This window comes from Marmota monax, unplaced genomic scaffold (assembly GCF_021218885.2).
Source record: "Marmota monax isolate L192 unplaced genomic scaffold, Marmota_monax_Labrador192_F-V1.1 WCK01_AAM20220418_F8-fsc00044, whole genome shotgun sequence".
In the NCBI taxonomy this organism is placed as follows: domain Eukaryota; kingdom Metazoa; phylum Chordata; class Mammalia; order Rodentia; family Sciuridae; genus Marmota; species Marmota monax.
Genome location: NW_026695198.1, coordinates 6358883 through 6378044, shown reverse-complemented (window position 1 = coordinate 6378044; position 19162 = coordinate 6358883). Strand labels below are relative to the sequence as shown.

The following is a 19162-nucleotide window of genomic DNA, read 5'->3' as shown; positions in this document are numbered from 1 at the left end:
TCTATATCTATTGGACTGTATCTGTCCCTGGCCTCTTTCCCTCTCTGCTTTCTGGCTGCCATGAGCTGAGAAGCCTTCTTCCACTGCATCCTTCCACCATGATGTTCTGTTTGCCTCAGGCCCTGAGCAATGGCATCACTGATCATGAACTGAGATCTCTGAAACCGTGAGCACAATATCAACTTTTTCTTCCTATGAGTTGTTCTTGTCTGATATTTTGGTCACAACGGCTAACACAGAAATCTATGCATTATGAACAAGATAGGGTGTAGTGTAACGTTTTCTCCTTTTGGGTCTTTTTTGTCTGACTTCTGTCTATGCCATCTTACTTCTTAGAAATTCCCTGGAACATGTTTTACTAGGTTTGTATTTTAGCTTGGTCTTCACATAAGCAGGTGGTTTAGTCTTTACACTTCTTTAGCATATTTCCTCCTCTACTGAATCTAACTTGGTTGCTCCATTTTCCACAGTGTGAACTTTGATATCTCTCTATGATGTTGCTTTTACCTGAATACGCAATACTTTTTTTCCATTTTCAAAGTTTTAATAGATGTATAAATTGTGGCAACTCCCCATCTGGGAGATTTTTATGGAAATGGTCTCAGAAGGAGCCATCTGACCCGATGAATATTGTCCCCTGTCACAATGTCATAAAATTATGGTGCATGAAGGAAATGTAAGATCATATAATTATTCCCTTGGTTTTAAGTTAAACTAAAGTCTTTAAGTAAGTAAGCTGGCTAGGTGGTGGGGTGTATTAGAGCTCAAGAAATTAGAAGACATATCACCAATATAGTATATTGGAGAGAGGGGATATTTATTTATTCTCTTTCTTGTGTTTTTCTAATTTTTCCCCCTCAAGCATAGTGTATCCTTGGTAGGAAATTATCAGGTTCTGTTCTTTTTATTCTGGACATTTCTCCCTTTACCCTGGCACATTCTTAGTGGTAGCAGGGAGTAAATTTGGCTAGCTAATAATGATTGATATTCTGAGACCAAGGTGGCTTTGTGGTGACCCATGGTGATGGCCAGCCAGTCATGCTCTCTTACCCTTTCTGTTTATAATAGCCTACAGCCAGGGTATGCTGAATAGTCCTGGGCATGTCTGCAAATAAGCTTCAGAAGGAGGATCTGATTATTTAGATTTGGAAGCAGGCATAAGACACCCCTTTTTGGCCTTAGCACTAAATCAAATTGCCCATTTCAGTTTTTCAGAAACCCTGCATGGGAAGTCAGAAAGTGCTGGTGTATGTACATTACCTCTCAGGGGGCTCTTAGCCCCATGTGTGCAGTTAGTCCCCTAGCACCGGGAGGAAACGAGTGTGGGGGCAGACCTTGGGCAAAACATCTCTGCCTCAGTTCCTGCCTGAACTTTTAAACCACATGGCATTTCTCATCTTTTCTTCCCTGTACTTATAGTCAAATGTCTGGATATCTGTCATGTTTCAGGAAGGTGCTGGGTATTTCTCATATATGTCAACCACCCTCAAATCAAGCAACATTAACGCCAGCATCACAGAGTGAGTGAGAGGTCTAGTGAGTGCAGACTTCCTTGTGCCCTGTTGCTTCATCCTGTCAAAGGCCGACGGGACCCTTCTCTGCATTTTCTCTTAGGATTGTCCCCATGTCATAGGATGCCTGTGGCTTCTTCATCCAAGACCCTCATTTCTTCATTTCTTGACCTCTATAGGAACCTCATAATTGATTCATCCGTTGCTTTATTCAATTGTGTTACCTCTGCATAGATACTGCCCTTAAATTTCAGCATTTATGGTGTCAATGCTCTGAACCTTAAATCTTTAATTGCTCCTAAAAACCCATAGAAGCAAACTCCTACTTCTTAGCATTCATGGGCAATCGTAGAACCATTTATAACTACCTTTCAGATTACAACTATCTTGCAGATTTCTCTTTTTCCCTTTTCCCCATCCACATATGAAGAAAAAAAATGCATTTTTCTTCACTGTTACATTCATTTATATTGGATATATTGCTCCCCAATTCCTACCGCTCTTTGTTCATTTGATTGTTGAACATCTCTCTGTTCTTGAAGGATCATTTCTAATGCCAATTTCTTCACAAAGATTTTATGTTTTTTTTCTTTTTTTAAATTTTCTTTTTGCTTCATTTTTTCCAGCACTTGATGATTCTCTGCTTCTTATGGTATTTATCTTTTTAAATCTTTTAGGGACTTTATGTAATTTCCAAGCTAATCGATTCTCTTTTTGTCTTCCCAGCACCAAATGCAGTCCCTCCCTCCCTATCTTACTTTCTTTCAACTAAATGCATTTTAATAGAAAACAAAATACAAAATAAGTCTTCTGAAAACAGAAATATTTAACCCTTTTCCAACACCAGAACTTGCTTTACCTTCCATATAGCTGTATACAGCAGGTCCACTGAGAGGCTCAGGGCCTGACAGGGTGGACCACCGTGGGAGGAAGACTCAGGCTACCTCAACAAGTGCTCCTTTGAAGACACAATGTCTTGTGAATTATTTCAAATTATCTTTTATCATAATCTTTCTTTATTCTGTGCTGGGGACTGAACCCAGCCAGGGCCTCGCACCTTATCTTTTCAGGGAAGAGAATTACTAACAAAAGAGCTTGCTGGGGGAGTTGTAGGTGGGCTGGCTGCCACAGGTACTCCTGATGTCCCACATGCACACCGAGTGGTCCATGAAGGCAAAGGCAACCAAACCACTGTCCTGGCTGAAGGTGAGACTGGTGATGCTGTCCGTGAAGCATCTCATCTCTTGGAAAAGGGACAAGGATGTAAAATCAGCATACTACAGGGACACAGCCACATCAATGTTTATAGCAGCACAATTCACAATAGCTAAACTGTGGAACCAACCTAGATGCCCTTCACTAGTTGAATGGATAAGAAAAATGTGGCACATATACACAATGGAATATCACTCAGCAATAAAAAGAGAATAAAATCATGGCGTTAAAATCATGACAGCGTTAGAGAAGATAATGCTAAGTGAAGTTAGGCAATCTCCCCCAAACCAAAGGCTGAATGTTTTCTCTGATATAAGGAGGCTGATTCATAGAGGTGTAGGGAGGGGGGGGCATGGGAGGAATTAGACAAACTCTGGATAGGGCAGAGGGGCCAGAAGGGAAGGGAGGAAACATGGGGTTAGAAACGGTGGTGGAATGTGATGATCATTATTATCCAAAGTACATGTATGAAGACACAAATTGGTGTGAATATACTTTGTAAACAACTGGAGATATGAAAAATTGTGCTCTATATGTGTAATAAGAATTGTAGTGCATTCTGCTGTCATATATAAATTATAAAAAATTGTATTAAGAAAAAAAGAAAGAAAGAAAAGGGTCCTAGAAGCCAAGTCCCACAGCCTCAACCTCTGGACCTTGCCAGTGGAGTCTAAGTACTTCCCTTTGGGAGAGGAGGAAGGCCCCTGTGGCCAGAGATGGCTGTCTTCTCAGTGGAACCTGTGTTCAAGTAGATGGAGTCAGGGTGGAACTTGACAGAGTCCCCGTCTGTCAGATGTCCTGTGTGTATCCTCAGTGGGTACGTTTGATCCAGCCACCACAGCCTGGTGGTGAGGTCTTGGGACCCACTGGCAAAGAAGAAGCTGTACGGCTTAAGTTCAGGTCCCATGCGGGGTAGGCGTGTCCCTGGATTAGCACGATGTTGCTGAAACTGCCCAGGTATCAGATGGACATGTCTTCAGAGCATGGACATGTCTCCATCCACGAGAAACCTCATGCTGTACACTAGTCTGCAGCGTCTTCAGGTCTTTGCCCCATGCTATCGTCCTCGGAGTCCTCCTCCTCCAGAGTGTCACCAACCAGGCGGTTGGGCTACGTGTCCACCTGTTGACTTTAACTTCTTGGGCTGCCAACTCCAGAGCTTGACGAGGGAGTTCTCAAACTCAGCAGCAGGCAGCTTGCTGTCGGGGGAGACCTCCACGGTGCTGAGCAGCGGCTCTGGGTTGGGGAAGCCATGGAAGCAGATGGTGATGAGGGAGGGAGGACAGCCCTTCACACGCTCAACGTCTGTTCTCTTGTCCAGCTGCACGTCCAGGTGGCTGTGGATGGTGATCACCCTGCACAGGGCACTGTTGCTGTCACTCTGGAGGTAGTGCAAAAGGTAGCTGTCGCTGTCCCCCCTGGAGACGGACCACATAGTTGTTGTCCAGGGTGTCTGCGTGCTCAGCAGCTGCTGGAAGACATCGTTCTGATGGTCATTTTACAGGACCATCCGTGGAAACTTTCCCCCATGTTTTCAGGACTGTTCTGAGCCAGGTTGTTAGGGAGGTAGATGAAGAGGGCGCAGAAGAGGGGCATCACTTCATGGCGGTGCCAGCAATCAGAATCAGTGAGAAAAGTCCACAGTCTTCCAAACTGCACTTCATACTGCTCAGGTTCTGACCGGCAAGAGGCTACATAGACACTGTGTGGGCTCAACGAGGTTCTGAGCGGACTGAGAGGTTGGCCACCATCTCCTACGCACTCTGGGTCAGCCGCAGGCCTTGCTTTAGCAGACCACTGGAGTCCACGGACGGCTGGCGTTAGAGTAGCAGGAGCTGCTCCGTGCGCATGCGTTTCATGACCTCCCACCTCTGAGCCCTAGAGGTCTGCGAGGCTGCCCATTTCCGAGGCCAAGCGCTGCCCAGCACACAGCCACCTCCCATGGCGCAGGGGGAAAATGCAGCACTTCCTGTGAGTCTTCACTCAATAGAAATGTTGTAGTCGTCCTGTAGCATAAAACATCTGGCTTTAGGAGAATTGTGGGATTTTTTTTATAGCGTGCAGACTCTATCTTGCAGAACATTCTGGCCTCTACTCCACTCTAGCAAACTGTTCCCGTCTTGATACTTGGCACCTACTTATGCTTTGAAGCTACCCCAGTGCTCGAATCACCCATTTAAAGACTTCATCCAATCCGCCTCCAGATCTCCTGTGCTTCCCTAGGTTAAGTCTCAGACTTCCCTTCATGTGACAATTCGGTTATACCACGGATTTACCCATTTCTTTCAGATTTAAGGCATTCTGAGTGTAGCTGCTATAGTTTGGATCTGTAATGTCCCCCCAAGTCCCATGTGTTAAAGGCTTGGTTTCCATCTGGCCACTCTCTGGAGATGGTGGAACCTCTGAGAGGTCGGGCCTAGTTGGATGTCCCCAGGCCATTCAGGGTGTGTCCTAGAAGGGGATTGTGGGATGAGTGTCCCCAGCCATGAAGTGAGCAGTCTGCTCCACACGGCGATGTGCTGCTGCCTTACCACAGGCCCTAAAACCAAGAGACTAACTAACCATGGATGGAATGCCTAGAACTATGGACCAAATAAACCTTTCCTGTTTTTAAGTTGATTATCTCAGGTGATTTGTCACAATAATGGAAAGTTGACTAGCACATTGTCTTATAAAGTTAGTCTTTTGTTTTCATGGGTTCTGCATCCATGAATTCAATCAAATCTGGGTCAGAAATGGTGCCTGTAGTGGATACATAGACTTTTTATCTTGTCATTATTCTCTAAACAGCACTGTATAATAACCATTTGTGTAGTGGATATATTAGGTATTATAAGTAATGTAGAGGTGATTTGGAATCTACAAGAACATGTTCATAGGCTTTATACAAACACTATTTTGTAGAAGGGATTTCAAAACCTGTGGATTTTGATATCTGCAGGGACCCTAGAACGAAACTCTTGTTTAAATTATTACTTACCCCAGCATGTCCTAATCTATGCTTCTTTTGTCCTTCAAAATCAAATATGAATTAACCTCAATTTCTGTTTCTTTACTTCTACCTTCTACTTCATGGTGTTGGAGAGAACCATAAAATCTCATGTTTTGAATCAACAAATCCATCTCCAATCTGAGATAGGTTCTCAAATAATCCAATTTTTCTGAATTTAATGTTAGGTGGGAGGAGATGTAGGAGAGTGTGGTATTCCAGAGCTGGAAAAAATGAGTTTCTCAGTGGGATCAATACCAATGGGTCAATAGTGGGTAAAATGAAAACTTGACCATGGCTCAGTAATGATAATGGAGTGAGGAGAGCTCCCTCTCTTACTCACTCTTCTGGTCCTTTTCAGTGTTCCTCTTTCCTTAGACCAACAGTTCCCCCCTTCTTCTTGGGTGACCTTGTCTTCTACTTTTCTGAAATTCTGTGCTATGTTCTCTTGAGAGTTATCTTGTAATAGCCTTGCAGTATAGGTATAATTTAGGTTTCCGGATTTTTATCCATGAGTTTTCATGAGTGCCTTCTTCTTGCCAGATTTAGGAGTTGGGGTGTATCATTAAACTAAACATTTTTTTTATTGGTTGTTCAAAACATTAAACTAAGCATTTAAGTTCTCTGCCCTGGAGAAAGTTGCATTTTAGCAGGGAAGGCAAGCATTAAAATTAATAAACAGATAAGCACATTACATGGAATTATGCAAGTCTATGACAAAGATTTAAAAATGTACAAGAAGGGTAAGGAAGGGTGTTGAGAAGTGCCAGGAAGGGGAGATGAGGCTGTGATTTGAAATAGGAAGGGAGGATCAGAGGACCTCATTGAGCAGGTGGCGTTTGAGCAAACCCTTGATGCGGGGAGGGAAGTAAGTATTTGTGTGCCTGTGGGAAGGACATTGCAGCAGAGAAGATGTCATTACAAGCACCTCACATCAGAGGTGTGCTTGGCCTGGTTGATTATAGGAGCAGTTTTCCTTTATTTGCATGTAATCTATATATATCGTCTGTAATACTCTAAATCATCTCTAGCTTACTTATTCCTAAGAGTAAATGCTTTATAAATAGTCACTTTACTATATGGTTTGGGGAACAATGACCAAAAAAAGTCTGTATATATTCAGTGCAGACACAATTGTTCCAAATATTTTTCATCTGTGGTTGGCTGAATCCATAGAAGTAGAACCCACAAATATGTCAATTGTGTGTGTGTGTGTGTGTGTGTGTGTATACATAATATATTATATATATATATATATATATATATATATATATATATATATATATATATATATAAAAAATATATATATTATATATACACATAAAATCTGGCAATTAAAAGAAAGTGAATATTTTTAAATGAAGAAGGTAAAGGAATCAGAGTGATCATTTAAAAACCTGTCAGATTAGTAGTATCATCTATTCTAAATTATACCCCATTTGATTCAAATGTATGATATGTCAAGACCATTGTATCGTCATGAACAACTAATAAAAAAATAAATTGAAATAAAAAAATAAACACCCTCCCGTGTTCACTCAGAACAAAAAACCATCGATTCCAATGATGCAGATGGGATCCGTTCTGAGCCACAAGATCCTGTGCCAACTGGATCTCTTGGTCACATCAGTGACCAAACTGCTTCTTAATAGGCCAGGCCAGGCACACCCCTGATGTGAGGTGCTTGTAATGACATCTTCTCTGCTGCAATGTCCTTCCCACAGGTATACAAATACTTACTTCCCTCCCCTGATCAAGGTTTTGCTAAACGCCATCTGCTCAATGAGGTCCTCTGATCCTGCCTTCCTATTTCAAATCACAGCCTCATCTCCCCTTCCTGGCACTTCTCAACACCCTTCTGTACTCTTCTTGTATATTTTTAAATCTTTGCCATAGACTTGCATAATTCCATGTAATGTGCTTATCTCTTTATTAATTTTAATGCTTGCCTTCCCTGCTAGAATGCAACTTTCTCCAGGGCAGAGAACTTGAGTACTTATTGATTTTACTATCTGTGGGTGTCCTGAAACCATTCCTCTTTTGGGTATAGCTATCTTTATGATGCATGACATTTATGTTGATATATAAATAACATTATGGAATGTCTAATTCAAGCTAATTAACAAATGCATTACTTCTCATCTTTATTTAAACTATGTTGACAGTAGCTTGTGGCAAGGCAAGGATGTGGACAAGAGGGTTTTGTTGTAATCTAGGCCAGAGATCGTGCCTTGGGAGGCATGGGTATTGGACCAGTGGAGATTCTGGCTCTATTTTGAAGCTAACCACCTGGATTTGGGATGCTGGAGAAAGATAGAGGTCAAGGATGTTACCACACTTTCTGGCCTAAACAGCTCCCAGGAAGTGATGTCATCAGCTGAGAAGTAGCAACTGTGGATAAAATGGGTTATCAGAATTCCAGATTTGCATCCGGTTAAGTCTGAGATGTCTTATTGACAGCTGAGTGGATATGTGAGTGAGGCAGTGGGGATGGGGGTCCAGAACATGTAGTCTGGGCTAGACATGCAACTGGGTGTCATTTGCATCTGAAAGTGTTCAGAGTTCTGCTGCTAGGTGGCACTGAGTGTGGATAGAAAGGGGGGCTGAGGACTCACCTCTGGGCATTCCGATAGAAGATGTTGGTCAAAAGAGAAGGAAGCAGCAAAGGGATCTGAAGTGCACTGACTACTCAGGAGAGGATCTAAAAAGTTTGGTATCTTGGAAACCGGCGAAGAAGGTCTATCGAGGAGGAGGGAGTTACCAACTGGGTCAAATGCTGTTGAAAAGTCAGGTAAGGAAAGGGCTGAACACTGGATACCAGCTTCAACAGTGATGATAAAAGTGAGCTGAGCTTCTTGTCTTGCTTTCCATAGTCACAATGTAAAATATGCTCCTCTGTCCTTATTTCATACAGTCTCTTGCATTTCACACTTGCCTTTGCTTTTGACTTTAGGGAGAAAACTGAGGGCAAATGCTAATAGACATCTTACTGACTTGCCTTGTGACCAGATCATCATGATGGGTTGATGTCTATTTTCTTGTTGTTTGTCACAGCCTGTCTTTGGTACACTTTCCTTCTTCTTTTTCATAGTGATATTTTCCAATATCTATTATCTTTTATAACCAGGAATTGAACTCAAAGGCACTTAACTACTGAGCCACATCCTCAGCCTTTTAGCCCTTTTTATTTTTTATTTTATTTTATTTTTTAAAAAAAATTTGAGACAGAGGCTTGCTAAGTTGCTTAGGGCCTTGCTTTGTTGCTGAGGCTGGCTTTGAACCTTGATCTTCCTGCCTCAGCCTCCTGAGCTACTGGGATTACCGGCATGCACCCTGGTGCCTGGCTCCAATAATGTTTTGATTCCTTTCAATCATTTTGATTCTCTACATAGTCTTCCTCAATTTTCTTCCATGAATTTGCCCCTCTTTTTATCTAGCATGCCTCTAGTTGATTTCTAATGTCTTGTTTTTCCTGGGCTCTGCAGTGTCATTCTTCCACTCTTGCAGCCTACAGTCTGCTACATCCAGCAGCCATTGTCATTACCACTCCTCACTGCTTAAAAAATAAATGAGGCTCTAGCTTGGCATTTCTCACCCTCAGCACCGTTGACATTTTGGGCTTGGTAAAGTTCTGGGGGCTTGGCATATGCATCAAGCAGTATCTTTCGTCACCACCTAGTAGAGGCCAGTTGTACCCCCACCTCCAGTTGTGACAATTCACAGTATCTCTAGACATTGGCCCAAATCATCTCCGGGCAGAGTTATGCTTGGTTGAATACACTTGCAAACCACTGCTGTAGCTTGTCTCTCTCCAGCTAACTTACAATCCTTTATTCAAGTTGCTGCAAGCAATGTTTATAAAATGCAAATTTTATTAAGAAATTATTTTTCTTTAAGTCTTATACTGGGTCTTGATATCTTTTTTTTCCCCCCAGTATCAGGGATTGAACTCAGGGGCACCCAGCCACTGAGCCACATCCCCAGCCCTGTTTTGTATTTTATTTAGAGACAAGGGTCTCACTGAGTTGCTTAGTGCCTCACTTTTGCTGAGGCTGGTTTGAACTCCTGCCTCAACCTCCTGAGCTTCTGGGATTACAGGAGTGTCTTGATATCTTGAAGGGACAGTTCATACTTCCTTGTTGAGTACCTAGGAAAAGTGTGATATGGCCCAAAACTCTGCAGACACCTGTGCGACTGTCCTATCTGGCTACTTACCGTTCCATAAATGAGCCTTGCATTTTAATGCCTCTGTGCTTCCCAGGTATTTGTCTTCCCACTTTCAAAACCATCTTTTCTCTTTTGCTCCTAGGTAAGTAGAGGTTGTCCAGAAAAAAATAGCTAAAGAATCTTTTTTTTTTTTTTTTTTTGTATAGCCTTTCCTTATCTTTAAATTCTTGGATCACTCCTGGCATTTCTTGCATATTATTAGCATGATACATACCCTGCTACTCTGTGGCCATTGATTTCTTGTCTTTTACCTCTTACCTGAGTGTAATCTCTGAGAAGGTCAAGGATCTTGTCTTACACTTGTGAGGCACTCAATAAATGCTTATTAATATTTTAATATACTAAAGGATCACATAGGAGTAAAGCTACTCCTGACATGAGCAACCCACTAAATACAGAATGGAGAAATAACCTTTTGAAATGAACTTAAATGGGTAAGAAAACATTTTGAACATTAGACTTCTCAAAAGAAATAAAATAGCAGAAGAGGTTCAGAGGTGGCAAATTCCTTTAGAGGGTGATTAGGTTCATGAAGGTGGAGGGAAGTCACAGATTGGCACTAAATCCTGGAAAGCCTTGAATTCCAGTTGAAGACAGTGGGAAGATATTAAGATCCCTTTAAAAGGAGTTGGTGCTGTGTTTTTTTAGGAAAAACTATCTAATAGAATCTAATATGATCCAATACAGATTATATTAGAAGGAAGAGACTGAAATTAGATGGACTACTTACAGTTATTAGTTTAGGCAAAAACAAATAGAATCTGAGCTAAGATAGCAAGAAATCACTATCAGACTATGTGTAAACTTAGAAATAAGATTTTTTTTTTCTACAACTGTCTAATTTAGTATTGAAATAACTTCTTGATAAGTGAAGCTTGTGCAATATGATTTTTAACTGGCTTTAATTCTTGAGGAATAGATATAATCCTCTGTATAATTGATTTTAGAATATGAGAATAAATATGAACCTTTGTACAGTAGATTTTAGCATACATTGTTATTGACTTCAGCATAGCATGCAAATCAGATACTAGAAAGCTATTCTCTTGAACTTAATGGATTATGGTAACTCAGTTCTTTTTTTTTTTTTCCTTTAGAACAGGTTAAAAAAATTTACTGTGTCTGAAACAAAGATCTCCATTCAGATGCTTAATTAATTCCTAAACTGCATGAATAATTCGTTTGGTCTAACAAATCATTCTTACTTGATATTGTGTAATGAAGCTAAAAAGTACACACTTTTATCTCATCTGACTTTTGAGGGGAGTTGGAGTGATGCATCTGACATGTACAAATGATCTGGTGGCTGTAAAAGTAGGGCAGAAAGATCTTTGTCAGTTGTCACCCTGGTACTTCTCTGTAGGATCTGTCTTCTGTGTTAGAATTGTCGAGGTCTTATTTAAACCTCAACTTCATGCTGCAGAAACATGAAGTCAGCTCATGCTTTACATACCCATGGACACATGTGAAATTACATATACAGACACACAGAGACACAGATTTACAGCACTTAAGTCAGCCTCCTCCTACAAATGCTTTTGCTTTTTTTCCTCATGGTCTCCAGGTTTTTGAGGAAGTAAAAAGTAGCTACATTTTACAAAAAGGTCGGGAACATTGAACTTACATTCTTTTTGGATTGTGCAGTTAGATACAGATAAATATAGTGTTCTCCTCATCTCGGCTGTCACTTTGGAGCGTGGTTGCCAAGGTGATCCTCTGGCACAGTGGATTTGTTTTTGTGTGACTGGGTGAGCTTGTGCTGAAAGCCAAAACAATACTGGAAACTCCTCACCCTGGGAATCATTCTCTCTGTGTTACTTTTGTTGTCCTTCTCTGACGACATGTTCTTGCTCTCTATGTTTTGGAGGGCTTAGGAAGATTTTTTTTTTTTTGTCATTATTTTGGTGGCCTATTATATGGGGTGGTTGTGTAGGTAAACATCTGCTCAGGTAGGAGCTGTCAGTCATGTTGGTGATGCTCACATGTGTGATCCTAAAACAACCCTTTGGAATGAGAAGAATTTCCTTTGAGAAACCCCTAGGAAAATTTGCTAGATGTCTTATAGGTTCATTAGTGCCTGATGATTTTGTAAGTTCTTAGGAGATGCAACAAGACATACATAGTGATAGACCTCACAACCGTCGGGCTTGTGTTGAAGTTTGCCACGGCTCTTCCTCAAGGAAAGTGTTGCCCTTATAGAATGTTGAGCCAATATTAATTATAAAAGCTTTAGTTAGGGTTTGAACCCCCATCCTATGTTTTATAGCATAGAATGCGATTGGAGGTCAGTGTCTCAGCTGTGTACATGCAAAGGCAATGCTTATGCAAAACTACTGGCCATTCATTCATTCTTTCAGTGATCAAGTGTATGTCGAATGTCTACCTGTCAAGTCCTGTGCCAGGAAATGGGATATGGAAATTAGCTTCAACTCGATATGGTTTCTGTACCCATGGTCCTTGGAGTCTAGCTATGGAAGATAGACATGAATTGAATTATGACTCAAAAAAATATAAAACCGCAGCAGTGCTGTGCCGTGAGAGCCTGTGACAGGGGACTCAACAAGGAGACAGGGAAGGTTTCTCGGAGGGAAGCACACATTTGAATCCATAGTGAAATAGGAGTTCAGCAGGCAAAATGAGGGGACAAGGGTTTCCAGACTGAGCAGATAAATGTGCAAAGAACCCTGTGGGCAAGGGTATGGCAAGGACAAGATCAAGGGATGGCAAGAGTGCTGGGGTTGTGTTGGTGAAGGAGAACAGGTACAGGGGAGGGGGGGCAAATTTCAGATGAGACCAGGCAGGCAAGGATTGGGGTTCTGTTAAAGAACTCTACTCTTATGGAAGTTGAAAGCTATGTAAGATTCTTAAGAAAAGTTTCTGTAAGGGAGAGAGCAGATGGGAGTAGGTACATTAGTTGCATGGTTCTTGCATTGCAGTATCTGAGAGTATAGTTTGCTTTAGCGTGAAAATAGTGGCTGAAAGGAGAATGGAATAAATTCAAGAGATATTTCAGAGGCAACACCCAAGGAATTTGGAGTTGGATAGGATACAGGGAGTAAGGGAAAGGAGGGTCAACACTGACTTTCTGACTTGTGCAGATACATGGTGACACTGTTAATGGACGCTAGAAGCGATGGAAGGCAGTAAGCATGGCAGAGGAGGAGCATGGTTTGGATTTCAGGCATGTTGAATTTGATGCACCTTTGGAACATCAAGAAGATATTTAGGAAGTCTGGAGTATACAAATCTAGATCCTAGAGGTAAATCCAGGCTGGAGATATAATTTGTAAGCCTTCTGAATAGAAATAATAATTGAAACTGTGGGTGTATGTGAAATCATCTAGGGAGGTTATGTATGAATGAACATGAAATAATAATGGCAGTAACTTTTTGCCTTCTGTGTGTGAAGAGATAGCTTCTGTCCATTTATCTCAAAATTTTTCTAAGTGATTGAAACAGATTTAATATTCTTACAAGCAATCACTCACATTTATCTACCTTCAATGGATGTCCAAAAGTGTCAGGATTATCAACAACCTAGCAAAAAATAAGGTTGTAGAAGAATATAGAATTGCTGTATTATCAAGGCCCAATAGAGAGAGGAAATCAAAGTTAAATCTCTCTTTATTTGACCAGGCTAAAGCCATCACATAAATCAAACAAACCTAACTTAAAGTATCCTACTGCTTTGAATTGGTTTAGAAGTTAAAAAAAAATTACTTTTGAAAAAAATTGTCAGGAAATTTGTCAAATCTCATGGGAAAAAAAAAGCTGTTTAAAGATGCCTGCACTATAATCAAACAGAACTCTCCAGGTTGTCTTATTTCCCTGCAAAGAAAAAATATCTACTTTTGTGCATTTTTCACATTCATTAGTAGCGAATTCAAAAACCAGCTGCTTATCCTACTGAGTATTAGATTGAAGTCCAGGAGAAATCATCCAACCTGTAGGGCTTCCCGGGTGAGACTGGAATTGAGGGGATTTGTTCTAAGGAAGCATTGGTGGAATGGGGAATAAATGGGGCACTGTGATTAGTACAGTCTCAGTGGGTACATTCAGAAAAAAGAAGTTTTGCATATCTTAAGAATTTCTAAATATAAATTGCTACTTTTAAACTATTTTAATGCAAAATCAATATTTATCAGTGACTTTAATTACTGTGGAGTACAAATTTTAAATTCTACTGACTATAAAAGATAGTTATATAATTCAATCCTTAACATCATAGTATCTTTGATAATGGATAAACTTTTGCATGCTATTTAAACCCTTGGCCTGCCTCTTCATCCTGATTTTAATTGTCTGGGCATATCAGATATACTACCCATAGAAAGCAGTTTTTGTTCTTGTTCTAGTAACCCAGACATCTGTGCAGATTATGGGGGATGCACATTGGTCAATGATGGCAGGAAGGCTACTACCAGTTGAAAATATTCATCATAAACTTAAATTTTCTTTTTGATTAAAATTGCAATATGAAATACATTGCTCAAAAGAAGCATAAAACGATAGAAAGGAAAATGAATGTCTAGCTAATTTCTATGCTAGAATATTCACTTGTAAAATCTTTGGGTTGGCAATATATAGTTGGCTAAACCACAGACCTAGCTTGAAACTTCTTTTCTTGGGGCCTGTTAGGTTACTGGAATGTGATGCTTTCCTCTAGTTAAAAACTCCACATCTTACAGAAACGCTAATGTAGGCAAACTGTGAGGCAGCCTCTAAGAGTGTTTGAAATCATGGGTTTTGCTAGATATGTGACTTGGATTTTCCCTTGATTAGCTCTTAACTCTTTTTGTGGAGGATTTTTTTCCATACTTGAGAAAGATGTCACTCCTGGAATTGTTATATCAGGTTTCAATAGGTTATAGATGCATATCTTGCATGTCAGCTGAGATTGTGTGAAGCTACTCTTGTACCAGTGACGGAGACTGTTATGTCCAGGTGTTAAGAGAAACATCTGCCCAAACTGGGTCTTGGTCCCAGAATTTCTAAGCTGTGCAATATGGAGCAAATTAATTCATCTCACTGTACCATATTTTCCCCAATGAAACAATGGGGATCTTCATAGAACTTTCACTGTAATTTTGAAGATTTAAAAAATGATTAAGTACATTTAAAACACTTGTATATATGTTTTCTATTGTTACTGTTATTTTATTTACTTCATGTAAAATTCAAAGCCTTTATCTGCACCTATTCATATTCATCAATAGATATCTATTTACACCCTATATTATTGAGCATGTGTAACAAATTCAGAAGGTTGAAATCCAATGATACAATGCATTCTGTTTGGAAGGAAAAATTCTACACTAGATTTCTCTCCAAATCTTTCTATGCTGCAGTCACAAAAGTTTCTCTCTTTGCCTTCTTTCCTTCAGCACCCAAACATCACCCCTAACACCTTCCCCATAGTTTCTTTAATTTTTTCCTTTACTGTGTGTTGGACCAATTACAAAAGATAATAATTTTGTAGGGGACAGTGTGTGTGTGTGTGTGTGTGTGTGTGTGATGTGTGAATGTGCTTATGCATGTATATATATCAAAAGAAACAAAGATAAAGTTGTGTTGTGAAAATACCAAGGCAACTATCACAGTGTCACCAGTGTAGCACTTATAATGAACAAGAACCTTGAGAGGAATGCATGGCATCACCAGCCAGGGAGACAACTTTCAGAGAGCAGGAGGGTGCAACACTGATTTTAGGACTGAATCTGAAACAGTTTGCAATTATCATTCCTTTTCATCTACATCCTTTTTATTCTAATTATTAAGCTTTTCTATAGGTATGGCGGGTAGTCTTTCTATCATAATTCTTTTATAAAAAGCCTAGGAAGAGAATTATTCCTTTTTTAAAAAAAGCTTTCTAAATTTCTTCTTTCAAAAATATTCCTGCAATTAAATAAATGTTATATGCAATTATAACCGTAAGTCTTCTCCATTTATTCGTGTCTTTACTTCAAGTCAAATAACTTCCCATTGACAAAGTCAAGGGCCATTTACTGTGTCCTCCCACATGGACATAATGTCCTCTTCCTGATTCAGTATGAAACTTTTTGTTCCTTTGTATGGTATCTAAGGTACTTCCTGCAGGCAAGTCACTATAGACTGCTGTGTATTACTGTTTATTTCACAAGATGGTTTATGAAAACTGTGTTCAGAAATCAGGTGCAGCCTGTGCATTTACATTTTTTGAGAGGAGGATGTGGCCGCATCCATAGATCCTGCTTTTAGCAAGATTTACTTGGCCAGAGGTCTTCTCAGCCCTCTGATTTGGAAGCATGCATCTCCATTTTATCACAGAATTTTGGGGAGAAATGCAAACATTTTTGTCATCAGAAATCCTGCTTTAAGAGAGGTTTTTCTGAAACAACAGCTTTGGGAAAACCTGCCGGACCAATTGCATAGAGGAAGACTGAAAAGGCCTCATTTTAAAGAACCTCCCTTTAACCCTTTAGAGGTACTTGGCTTCTGCTTCACATATTCAGTTTATACAACAAATTGGACTGCCCTGGGGATCAGGACATGTTGCTGTAAGCTTAAGATACAGTCTTTACCTTTGTGTTATAAAGCAGTTACTGTAAGACATTTTCTAATCTAAAGTCAATGGAGAAAAAGATGATCAAGGCTCATTCCTCCTCCAATGTGATAATTAATTCATTTCTAATGACGCCAGGTGTTACCTAACAGAATTTTGGTCAACAACTGACCACAGTTAGGAAGGTGGTCCCATAAGGTCATATTGGAGCTAAAACATTCCTATTGTCTAGTGACAAAACAGCCAGTGTAATATCATAGTGCATCATATTACACATTTGTAGTGATACTTGTGTGAATAGACTTCTTGTGTTTCTAGTATATCAAAATATTCTGTACATTACCTAATACTTGGTAAGGATAATAAATGACTATTTCATTTATTTATCTTACCATACTTTAAACTGTTATTTTGCAATGTACACCTTCTACTTATAGAAAAAGTGTTTACTCTCAATCAGTACGTCATGTTATGCCAGCAGCCACCACATGCACCTGGTGTTCACTGTCTATTGGTTGCATGGAGAGGCCATGTAGAGCAATGACCTGCACATCTAGGTTTGAGTAAGTGTACTCTCATTTTTACACAGTGACAAAATTGCTTAATAATGCATTGTCCAGAGTATTTTCCTATTGCTAAGTAACTCATTCCTGGATCAATCACATTACTTCAAATATACTTATTTACCTCCTCCAGATAGCAAAAATTTCCTTATTATGAAATGCAAAAAAAGTGCATGGTCACTTGTTATGTGTGTATTAATGGTTACAATCTTGATTGTTATTCTAGCTTCACTTGCTTGCATTTTTTTTCAGTAAGAAGAAAAGTAATTTCACCAACTACTCAGCATCTTTGTATTCAGGACACTCCATGAAAAAGGAGTGGTATCTGGCTTCTCTGGATGGGCTTCAGTTTTTCTTTTGGAACATCAGGCTTTTAGACTCACAGCTATGAAGAGCAAGGAGACTTAAGTTCTTGTATCTGATGTATGGTGTTTGGGTCCAACGAAATTTAAAAAAATTCATTTTAAGCTCTTGTTTATTCCATAAACATTTTATTTTACTAAATAGTACAAGGAATAACTAACTTGGTTTTGTGCATTGCAGGTATATCCATTTCAACCAATTAGAAACACTACATCCAGAGACCTTTGAAGACCTTCTGAAATTAGAGCGACTGTAAGTGCTAACCCTTTAGATGTGTTTATGTTCTGCTTTGCATATTCTGTTTATACAACAGCTTGGATTGTCATGGGGATCAGAACATTTTGCTGTAAGCTTAGGAAACACCCTTATAAAACAGAGTTACTGTAAGACCTCCCATAGTTTGAAATCTATGAAGAGGTGAATAACCCAAATAAAAACAGGATAAAAGAGATGATTGGCTACTTCATAAACGGGGTTAAGCCACGGGGTTAAAGCTGTTGTGGAACCTACTACAATGGAACATACATATCTCCTATGAGCTGTAATAGGAACTCCACTTCTAGTTATACACTGCTGTGGACTGAATGCATAGTCCAAAATTTCATGTATTGCAAATTTAATCCCCAAATTTATATGTTAATGGGGTTTTAAAATGGGGCCTTTGGGGTAATAATAAGGATCAGATGAAGTCATAATGGTGGCACCCCCTGATGACAATAGTGACTTTGTAAGAAGAGAAAGAGAGCTGAGCTAGCATGCTCTTGCCCTCCTACTATGATGCCCTCTGTCACGTTGTCATGTGGTGAGAAGGCCCTCACCAGATGTGGAACAGGTACTGATGCCCTGTCCTTGACTTTCCACCTTCCAAAACCCCGATCCAAATAGGCTTCTATTCTTTATTATTACACGGTCTCAAATAATATATTATAGCAACAGATAAGAGCTAAGAGATTCACAACTGAAATGCACATATGTGTGCACCAGAATATGTGTTCTCCACATTAGAATAAATCCAAGTCTCCAACAATAAGAGAATAGTGAAAAACACATTGTGAGTTTATAAAATAGAAAATCATAAAACAACACTGATGAACCTCAGAAAAATCTGAGAAGAAACAACCCGAACACTGAAATTACATAGCTTTATTTTATTCTTAAAAGAAATTTATATGCACATAGCAGGAATATGTGTAGTATTTAAAAGTTAAATGGTGGTAAACTTTGGTGAACAGAAGGTGGCTGGGAATGGTGAAGGAAGTTTCTGTGATTCTGACAATGTTTTTTTCCTCATTTTTCCTGGGCAGTCATCACACACCTGTGTTCACTTTGGGGACACACGTTGTGCTCTATTATCATGGCATCTGCACTTTTCTAGAAGACTGAATTTTCAACAAAACTTATATAGACAAACAATGACAAACCAAAAGGACACTGGTACAGTCTCCTTTTGTCTTATCTATTTATCAGGTGAAGACACATTACCACTTCAGTTTCTCTAAGACCTTTAATTAACAAATTTATTGTCTTCAGCTTAAGGTACATTTTTTTTTTTTTTACTGCAAGCAATTTTAATACAAAATGTGTCTTGTTTTTAAACAGTTCATTGGTAGAACTTCAGTTTCTGCCTCAATTAAGACCAATTGAGATAATCACACAGCAACATGGTCGGAGCTATAAGAGGAACAGCAGCTAAAAAACAGACTGCCCCTCTTTGTGGTCACTTGGTCAATTGACTTTATTACACATACAAAAA

At 39.6% G+C, this 19162-nt stretch overlaps 1 protein-coding gene and 1 pseudogene across 1 annotated transcript in view; one reads left to right on the top strand and one right to left on the bottom strand.

Annotated features, from left to right (window-relative positions):
* The window catches only part of Pxdnl (peroxidasin like), a 471071-nt gene that overhangs the window by 281099 nt on the left and 170810 nt on the right, over window positions 1-19162 (top strand). The window contains exon 5 of the mRNA XM_058573993.1: window positions 17590-17661. Within this exon, the coding sequence (XP_058429976.1) occupies window positions 17590-17661 (72 nt within the window). The remainder of the gene's footprint in view (window positions 1-17589; window positions 17662-19162) is intronic.
* On the bottom strand, window positions 2594-4585 carry LOC124082043 (TAF5-like RNA polymerase II p300/CBP-associated factor-associated factor 65 kDa subunit 5L; annotated as a pseudogene).